The sequence below is a fragment of the Meleagris gallopavo genome, chromosome 3 (genome assembly GCF_905368555.1).
Source record: "Meleagris gallopavo chromosome 3, MGAL_WU_HG_1.1, whole genome shotgun sequence".
Lineage (NCBI taxonomy): Eukaryota > Metazoa > Chordata > Aves > Galliformes > Phasianidae > Meleagris > Meleagris gallopavo.
The window spans coordinates 55,856,666-55,867,218 of NC_139406.1; the positions used below are offsets into that span (position 1 = coordinate 55,856,666).

Consider the following 10,553-nt stretch of genomic DNA (forward strand, 5'->3'; position numbering starts at 1 on the left):
GCGTGGCTGCATAACTTATGTTGGAGAGGTCTTTGCACCAACTGTATAACTTCAAGTACACAACCTCTTTTGCCACGACTGTGATGCTGTTTTGATATCTAGTATCTATGACAGGGGGTTTCCAGTGTTGCTATATTGTTATTTTTAACAAGGCCTCTATGTTTTATCTCTGTGCTTTAGTTCTTGTAACACGTATGATACCCAATTCAAATCTGCTACAAGTATGTTTACCAGATTGTTTTTTTATTCAACAAAGGTAACCCTCCTGAGGTGACCTGATGCAACTCCTGCTGTGCAGGGCCTGATGCCTGCTGACAGCTGGGCCAAGTGGTTGATCATTGCATCTGGACTGACCTTAGCTGAACTGCCAGCCCTGCCAGTGCTGCTCAGAGCTGCTGGAGCAATGTGGCTCTGTGCGCAAAGGGTGGCTGGGAGTTGCACAACAGCAGAAGGGCAGTGGGGCACAGGGCAGCCTGCTGCCTGCAGGCAAACAGCACAGGGCTTGTCTTCCTGAGGGAGCCACTGTTAGCTTCCAAATTGTGAATCTTTCAAAGACTTGTGAGTTGGATGTCTTTAGAGTGAGTTATCTGCATATGAATATTTTTCTACAAAATTTAGGGTAATGAGAATTTTACAAGGCAGAACGTGCTCTAAGCTGTATATTTTCCCCTATCCTAGTGGCTGAAATTGACACAGATGGTTTCCTATACCAGCATTTTATGTATATTGCTAGATAGTTGGTGTTTCTGAACACCAGGAGAAGCAATACAGACTTCAGCCTCTAAATGGATTTCCAAATGTCCATTTCACCTGTTGCTTACTGGCAGAACAGTAAAGGTTACCAGGCTGAGCTGTTTGCTAACTTCCATCAAATCGATGCGCTACGTGCCCTAAGTCACTCTTGTTCATAAGCAGCCTATCGGTTTTAAAGGCTTGGCTTTAAAACACGGGGCTGAGGGCAATGCGAATAACAAAGGAGCGAAGAACTAAATCCAGTTTTGTACCAAAGCCATTGGCACTGTCTGCTGAGAGAAAACTACCTGACGCTTGACTCGCGCTTCCCCGTTCTCGCAGCACGTAGCCCACTCGCAGCTATCCGGAGGAGCGGAATCCGACCGCCGCCATTTTGTGCCATCTCCCGCACGCTCCCGCCCTCCCAGGCTGTGGCACTGCGCGACAGTGCTGGGATGCGCGGTTTACGGCTCTTGCCGTAAAGCAGCTCTGCCTGGGGAGCGCCGCCGTCGTCCTTGGGAGGGCAGTGGCGATGAGCGGGAATGGTGCGCATGGGGCTCTGCAGCTGCTGCGGTCGCTGCCTAAGGTCAGCCTGGCCAACCTGAGGCCCAACCCGGGTTCAAAAAAGCCGGTGAGTGCCTGTGGCTGGTCGGGTGGGTCTCGGGCTCCCTGGGGCCGTCGTAAGGTCTTTGGGAGACCGCGGCAGGCCTGGGAGAGCTGCCCAGCTGGAATGAGGTGGGGTGGCCCCGTATCCCTTAAACCTCTGTGCATGTGGCCATCTCCACGGACAGCTGACTGATAGGCGGCCCTAACTGGGCCTCAGGGTTATTGTAGTGATTGAGAGACATTAAAAATATGGAATACCAAACGTTTATGTTTGGGAGTAACAGTATGCATTAAAAAGGAGAGGCCAGACAGAAAAGGAAAGTAGTTCGAGCCAGCATTTGTTATTAGTAGTGACTGTTCCAGAACAAAACTGAATTCTCTCTTCTCATCCCTACTTATAAAACAATAGAGAAGTAAGGAAAAGAAGCCCAACTGATATGGGGGTAAGAAGAGTCATAGGAAGAGAGAACAAACAGAACTCCAGGCAGAGCATCCCTGGCAGTGCTCTCCAAAGATACTAACAGACCTGGTGAGTTCTGCATATTTGTAATCGCACAGGCCCATGTCGTGGCAGGAGGACCGATATTTTTTTCCACTGTGGTTATCAGGAGTTCTCCTGTCAAGTTGCTTCTCTAGATGCAGCTTTGTCAAGGTCATAACAGCCTGGAAGGGAGACCCTGTGTGGGGCTGGTGTCCTTTTTTTTTTCTTTTTCTTTCTTTCTTTCTTTTTTTTTTTTTTTTTTTCAAACTAATCACACCCATGTTGTCTAAACTTGAGGTTTAAAGGAACAAATGTAATCAGTTCAAATGAGTGTATTTAAGTGCATGTTATTTCACTAACAGATGTTGTGAAAAGAACCAAAATGTTTTGATTAGCCCTATTGACAATCTAAAATGTGGTCAGTATACCAATTGCTTTCTATTTTTGACCACAAATTGGTGTATGTGCAGGCAGCTGCCAGAAAAAATGGGCCAGTAATGCCCTCCATCTGCCTCCAAGTACTTTCACTCCTGCTGTGTATTTGTGCTGATGCTAAAGGTTGTGTGGTGAGCCAGATCAAGGAATGAAATCCCTGAAAACTAATTAGACAAAAAATAATTTTCATCTGGTTTAATTTCCTGATTTATCTAATGCAGAGCTATACAACACAAGAGATTCTTTAAATTAAGCAGTACAGTGTGTGGGTTAGGGATGAGACAGCTTCCAGTGGCAGTAGTGTAGTCTAGCATGATCTTGCACTTCTACTCTGTGCTATTTAATATTAATACGGGTAAGCCTTGCCTTGTTTCAAGTATGTTAATGATTTTTTTTTAAAGTATGTAAAGCCACATTGGCTTTTTTATTAATATGCCAATGTACATTAAGTGTTCCATAACTTAAAAAAAACATAAAACAACAGATTTTTTGTCTTTGTGGCAGTTCTCAAACCTTAGTTTTACTAAATATTCCCTGCTGCAGTATAACTGCAATGAATGATTTACAGTATTACGAGTGCCCACAGTTTGCTTGAATGTTGGATGCGAAAAATTAGAATGTGAAGAGACAATGAAATCTTTTTACTAATGACTTATTTAACTTAATTTTGAATCAACAGTGATTATGGAGTGACTTAGGATATCAAAGGTTGCTTGTGAACATTACAAATCGTGTTTAAAATATGTTCCTTTACGTATTTCCCAGTATGACTGATTCAAATTGAAGAATACAGTGGAAAACAGTAAATACTTGTGGAGACGTGAGAATGTAAGCAATTAAATGGAAAAAAACTTTGTAAATCAAAAGCATGCATCAAGGTGATGTGCAGATATGGTTGTGCCTCTTGGAGCTCGGTAGCAAACTCTTAACTGTACAGCGCAGTGGTGAGGAATCTGAGGCTTGTGGTTTATCCCTGACAAAGCACGAGGAAATCAAAGTGAGCTTTAGTGCTGCAAGATCTTTGGTATGTGAGATTAAGTAATCTTATGCAGTAGATTTTTAATAGCTAGGTCAGTGCGGGCTGGCACTGCTTCATTTCAAGCTGGTACACCCAGATGCTCATTTCCACCATTGTTTAATGCCTATCTTGTGATGCTGTAGATATTTGCATGCTCAGATTCTGCTAAATGATGTAACTAATTTTTTCTACTTTTTTTTTACACTTGCTGTTTGTCACTTAGCTGTGTAAATGCTGTTGCAAGAGGATTGCTAACAAGCTACTTGTGGCTGCAGTGCTAAGTTGAAGTTCAGCTTAGTTTCAGGGTCTTAGTTTAAGCAGTAATAAAAGTTTGAAATATAATCCTCTTCAGATTTGTAGTCAGTAGTTACAGACTTTCTAAAAGATCTTGGTCCCTGGAAAAGAATTATATGTGTGCATTGCAGGTTTTCTGTTCCTCTGCATCTTGAAGTTTCCATGCAATCTCTGCATCTTTGATTTCCACTGTTCGTATTCGCAAACTTCTGAGCACTAAGCAACTTTTTCATTAAACAAGAGGGAATATTCACAGTTAATTCAGCATAATTGTTTAACTTGGAGAGTGCAGAATGTGTAACAGGCAGGATCAAGTACTACTATTCCTTTTATTGCAATATGTGTTCATGTAAACTTCCAACTATTTGTGATGCTTACCAAGAGCGGACTGTCAAAAAAGGCCGCATTAACTGCTTTTCTGAGCATTTTTCCCCTTATAAAAGAGCTGTTTCTAACTCTTTTCCCTCTCTAAGAATTAGCATTTTGTTGTGTTGGATATGTCTCAGAAATCTTATATTTTAAAGATTCTTCGTTAGAAAGTAGTTAACTAAATGTATCATTTATTATTTTCAAGGAGAGAAGACGTGGCCGTGGACGACACAGAGGTAGAAAGTGTGGTCGAGGTCACAAAGGAGAAAGACAGAGAGGAAATCGCCCCCGATTAGGCTTTGAGGGTGGCCAAACTCCATTTTATTTGTGTATACCAAAATACGGGTTTAATGAGGGACATAGGTAAGTTCTTTCATAGTAGCACACAAATTAATCAGTCTGCTTTTCTTAGTCTTTCTCGTGAAGCCAGAATCTGTCTAGTATGCCAAAACATGTTGTAGACTAGTTATGTCTGATAGTTACCTTGCCTGCAAGCAGAATCTCCTGTTTCTCGTGAGGTACTTATTTCTTTTAATAAATTATTTCATTTTGCTTTGCAGCTTGTCTTGTTTGCCCTTTTCTTTGCATAATCTCTCATTTGTAGCAGTCCATCCCCTACAATTAAACCTATTTCTCTTCTGAGAACCCTCCTCCAAACTTCCTTGTTTTTCTCCATGCCTCTTGTCACAGCAGATAGCTGATTGGACTGACTGGAAGTGGGCACTTTGCCTTTAATGAACTTCTGTGAAGATGTTAGCCTTCAAAGTGTAGCTTTTCTTTGTTATTTCAGTTTGCATTATTCACTTGCAGCTCTGATGTCTGCTAGCCAAGCAATTCTGCTTTTCTTCATTGCTTTACTTGCTTAGCCTTGCAGTGGTGCCATTTATGTCTATCTGTGCTCCATCTGTACTGTCTAGTATCTTAAAAAGCTCATTAATAACAAATCTGTCAGACATTAAATCGTCCTTTGCTACATCAGGTGCTCTGCCTTGTCCAATGCTTCTGTCCCCTTTTCTCGTTGTGCTCATTTGTGCCATTGTCCTTCTTTCAGCTTTTTAACATTAGTCACCCAACTTGTTTTTTCTTCTGTTTCTTTTCTTAGTGGCGGATCTGTGTGCTGGTCTTTATATTCATTTTCTTAACTATATTGACAGATGGAAAACTGTTAGGTTTTTGTTGTCTGTTTTTATTCCTTTTAATTGTGGTCTCAAAAACTTCTATACCTATACAATACTGTTATAGGTACTAGTAACTTCTGTTATGTGCCACAAATGGAGACAGTTTAAGAATGAAAAGACTGATGTCTTTGTTTGTTAGTTAAAAATTGCAGTTTGATTTAATGTTTCATTTGCTGATGTAACTTCAGCAAATAGCAGTTCAGTTTTATATTTTCAATTTATATATGAGTTTATACAGACCTGTCCTCATTACTAAAGTCTTTTTCAACTAGTCTTGTTAGTTTTGAAGTGTTTTAAATTATATTTCCATTTACTGTCGTTTCTTCCTCTTTGGTTAATTTACAATAAGAGTAAATGAGAAGCACTTTTCATCTACAAAGGACATGCTACAGAATGCAAACATTGAGCTTCTCACGTTAGCAGTGTCATAAAAATCCAAGCTTCTGCAGTGACAAAAATAAAAGGATCCTACTGCTTTGTAATCATATTGAGTACACATAGAAACAATAACAAAAGGTACTTTTTCAACTTAAGTGCGCTCCAGAGACTACTGTGGTAGAATAAGAGCATAGTGAACAATGTCTCTAGAGTTTATCTGTACCTCTTTTTTTTTTTTTTTTTTCCCTATCTCCAGTGCTAATCCTCTAGTTTTTCAACTTTAGCTCTGTTACGAGCTATCTAATGGGACTAATTCTGTTGCTTTTTTTTTTTTTTTTGCTTTTTTTTTCCTGGCTTAATTTAGATAAACTTCTCAGTTTTTCTACAAGCATTCATGGATTTCCAGTAGCAGTAATTGATTGTATGAGGATAGTTTTGAGCATCACAGGAATCCTTTGGAGTAGGCAGAGAGACTGGGACTGGGCAATCTACTCTGAGGATTCGATTGTGTTAAGTTACAACTTTATAAAAGGCAATAGAAGATTCTGCTAAAGGTGACGGCTATTGACAGAATACTTAATTTTCCTTGGTGATAGTTTGTCTTGACTTGTTTTTTTTTTGCCAGATTTTCCAAAGGCATTACAATGATGTTACCAAGCTGGATTCACTTTCATGTGGTGGTTATTTAGAATCTTACTGAATTAGCAAGAAGTGCTTATACTTAACTCATAATGTTTTGCTGCTTCCTTAAACCAACCAGCTTGTCAACAGCAAAAAGATCAATGTCATATTGGAGGGTGGAAATAGAACGCATAGTGCAATCTTGTTCTGTAACTTGGAATAATTTAATGCAAATCTGGCTTAGGGATGAGTCTTTTGCAAGCATTTACTTGGCTGTTTTAAGACTTGGTAGACAACTGAAGATGTACTGTATATCATTGACCAGCTCTATTAAAGTTTGAATTTTGTACATTTCTTTTTGTTCCTTTTTTTTCCCCCTCATTCTTCGCCAGTTGCCGACGTCAGTATCATCCGCTCAGTCTTCAGAGGCTGCAGTACCTGATTGATTTGGGTAGAGTTGACCCTACGCAACCGATTGACTTAACGCAGCTTACTAATGCTAGAGGTGTAACAGTACAACCTCTCAAACGGGATTATGGTGTCCAGCTGGTGGAGGAGGTAGGCCTACAATGCAGATATATTGTTTCAGGCAGCATAAAGCCTTGGGTTTTCAGTTTTTTCACACTAGACTATCCAATTGTCCTGCTTTGGAAGCATCCTTGCTTTTTTAAATTACTTTTCTGTAGAATTCAGGATATCAATTCCACTAGGGGGCAGCATGTGCAAGCAAAATATTAGGGAGATGTTTTAAGACCAGACAAAAGTAATAGTTAAAGAAAACATAACAATAGGTCAAAAATTATTTTGGGACGGAAGATTAGAACATACAAAAATATATGAGATTTTTGGATGGGTAAACATTTTTTATTGAACCCAGGTGACTAAAGGAGAGCAATTTGGGACAGTAAACAGACAAATCATAGTTTTTTTTTTTTTTTCAGGATAAGAAACATTTTATAACTTTGCAGAGAAGAATGTACGTAAGCCTTAAAATACTCCTGTTAATGTTACTCTAATATGTGTTGAAATTTACAGGGTGCTGATATCTTTGCAGCAAAAATAAATATTGAAGTGCAGAGGGCATCTGAATTAGCAATTGCAGCGATAGAAAAAAATGGAGGTGTTGTTACAACGTCGTTCTACGATCCAAGGAGTTTGGGTAGGAATTTCTGTTCATTTCTGACTTTTTAAAATATGAAGATTAAGGGTCCAAATTTCAAATGTAGTTTTTTTGGGAAAGTTGTCCACTTCATCCATTCTAAAAGCTTAAGCAAAAGATATGTATATAAATGTTGACCTGCAGTGTCTCCTCCATTTTCTTTTTTCTTAAGATGTTTATCTGTTTAGCCCTACTGGTGTTAATGGTTATTTACCTGTCAGCCAGTTTAAGAAATGTCAGTTGCTGGGTAAACAGAGGAACTAATAAAGGATTGTTTCTTTGAATTTTTGTCTTTTCCACACATTTAATAACCCTTGGGAAATTCAGGGGAAGATTGATTTAAATGACGCTTGGTTGATGATACTTTTAATTTAAAATTACTTTCCAGTTAAAATGAGGAAATAACTAAGAGAAGGTCAGAATCATTCCAATAAAAATGGCTATTGTTTTACAACACTTTCACTGAAGAATGTGGCTTTGCTTTGCTCAAGGCTGCATCCTGCCTGATACTCATTCATGCCATTTTTATTGACAATAACGGAGCTTTCATGTGTGAATGAGGCTGAGGACAAGAGGAGTAGGCTTCTTTTGTGCAAAATATGTTGTCCTGGACTGATACAAGCAATTTTTTTTTCCTAATCCAGGAAATGATCAAATATTTAGTTTAAAAACATCTGAAATGTAATTTGTCAACTGTAGTTAAAAATGAAGTGAGGACAGTTCCACAAATGTCCAGATAGACTCATAGAACGGCTTGGAAGGGACCTTGAAGATTCTCTAGTTCTATCTCCCGGTCCCCCACTGTGGACAGAGTTGCCACCCACTCGATCAAGCCTTGAATAGGGCCAGTGAATGATACGTGCACAGCTTCTCTGGGCAATCTGTTACAGTGCCTTTGAGTAAAGAGTTTCTTCCTTATGTCCAATCTCAGTAAACTTCCTATTGATTCTTTGTTTAAGATACTTAAGGAAATGCTGAAGTTACCACTCGTTGACTGTGTAAATAGTGATTTTTAACATCTGAGCCAGTGCTTTAAGCCAGAAGATGCCTCTTCTTCAGAGTTATCTTTCCAGTGAAGGCATTGTAAATGTATTAGAAATGGTAACTCATCTAGACTGTTTTAACTGATATTTATAATGCCACAGTTCTTTCTTTGGATAGGAAAATGGCATTTCGTTCCGAATAAGAATATTCTTAAGATTTGCTTTTTGCTTGGTATGTTTTTATTAAGTTAGCTTAATATATTATTTAGCATAAAATACTAAGTGAGTGTAATTTATTGTCTCTAAATATTGATTATAGAGGATCCTATCTAATCTCTTTTCTTTGCAGAGATTTTAATTAAGCCAGTCCCTTTTTTTCTGCGTGGCCAGCCTATTCCGAAGCGAATGCTTCCCCCTGAAGACCTTGTGCGTTACTACACAGATGCCAGTAATCGTGGGTACCTGGCAGATCCATCTAAGGTTGCAGAAGCCAGACTTGAACTTGCCAAGAAGTATGGTTACACCCTACCAGACATAACTAAGGATGAGCTCTTCAAAATGTTAAGTTCGCGCAAAGACCCTAGGCAGATATTTTTTGGTCTTGCTCCAGGATGGATCGTAAACATGGCAGACAAGAAAATTCTGAAGCCAACTGATGAGAGGCTGCTAAAATACTATAGCTCGTAAATTCAGGACTGGAGACAACTGCAGGTGTACAGGAAACATCTGGATATGAAATAATGGATACGAAGTGGTGTTTGTTTTTTTTTTAAGACTCCTGTTATACCAGACAAAACAAAAGTTTTTGTTTATGTAATCTACTGGTGTAGCTTTTGCTCTTTTTGATTGTTGTAATACTGTGTATGAAAAATCTTAACATTTGGAAGCAGTGCGGAGTCTGAAATAAAGCATGTATTTGGGCACTTTCTCTTGCTATTATTTGCCTATTATATTTTTTCAGAAAAAATAGTTTGGAGTTGTATGTTTCAGTGGATGTTTCTGAAGAGTAGCTTGACTTAATAAGTAGTTTATATTCTTTCCCTTCAATCCAGAAATCTGAAATATGCTTGTGTAAAGCAAATACTAGTGTTAAATTGTTATAGAGCATTCCAATTAATGTTATAGAAAATGTTACCTTGAACACTTCCAAAACATAAACCATCAGTTTTTCTTGGATGGCGAAAATAAAATAACACTGGAAACCATCAAAGTACAGAAGGGTTATTTAACCTCTTCAAGTTCATAGCAGTATTCTGGATTTTACCACTGCCAAAAAAATCACAGTTTTCTTCTTTTCTTTTTTTTTTGTCTTGTAGTTGTTGCTTCAGATGGAATTGAGAAAGCCATAGTGTGTAGTTTGAATTCCAAAAACAAAAGATAACTCTCTTAACAACTGCTTTTATGCAAACAGAACTTAGAAGTTGTCCAGATGCAGATATAATGTCATTGCTGAACATGCACAGAATTCAGTGACAATGAATATTAGTAGTGCATCCAGTGATGTTAGATTATGAAGGACGTATGTGATGGACAAAACGTACAATAAGGATTCAGTTTTCAACTTGGTCAGACTGTGTGGTAGGAGACTAATTCAGGTGTTGTATAAAAAACCTGCAAATTATTTTTATAGAACACAGTATGTAACAAGAACAGCTTGATACGAAGTGAGTAAATATTTTCCAACAGCTGCTTGTTCTATCAATAATACTGAGGTATTAGAATCCTAGGTTTTATCTGGATGCTTAGGATTGGGCACTTTGGGATGACAAACCATGCAGTGAATTGAAAGGAGAATCTTAAATTAATCTGTGAGTGATTGATCTTACTCTTCACAAGTTAGTGAGATGTTTCATAATTACTTGAACTTTTAATGGAAGCTGAGTTTGGCATTAAAGTAGGGATAATTTGTATATCAAGATGCAGGAAGCAGTCCGGAAGACCAGAACATAAGAATAACACTTGCTTTCCAATTTTTTATGTGCCTTTGGAAATGCTGCTTATAGTTTCCTGTAGCAGACAAACCACCCCATCACCTAGGGAAAGCCTTCCAAGTGCCAGAATCTGCTTCTAATTTGTAACACCTGCAGTTTCGTTTGTGTGCTTCAGTAAGAAAAGCTTTTTCTTTCAGAGAATAAAAGAAGTAGCTTTTTTTTTTTTTTTTTGCTGGTGTTTGTCAACTCAGATTTCTGCTTCGCTCAGCAAGTGGCGTTGGCAATCTGTATGAACATCTGTAATTACAAGACAAAGTGAAATGTTCTCATGCAGAATAACTAGCACAGAATGCAGAGATTAGCAGTGG

General features: G+C 38.6%; 1 protein-coding gene across 1 annotated transcript; it reads left to right on the top strand.

Annotated features, from left to right (window-relative positions):
* Positions 1–1,193: 1,193 nt before the first annotated feature.
* MRPL15 (mitochondrial ribosomal protein L15) lies at positions 1,194–9,177 on the top strand. The gene is made up of 5 exons (XM_003205039.5): positions 1,194–1,363; positions 4,141–4,298; positions 6,505–6,670; positions 7,148–7,271; positions 8,604–9,177. The coding sequence occupies exons 1-5, from the start codon at positions 1,265–1,267 to the stop codon at positions 8,939–8,941; spliced, it is 885 nt and encodes a 294-aa protein (XP_003205087.1). The 5' UTR covers positions 1,194–1,264; the 3' UTR covers positions 8,942–9,177.
* The last annotated feature ends 1,376 nt before the right edge of the window (positions 9,178–10,553 follow it).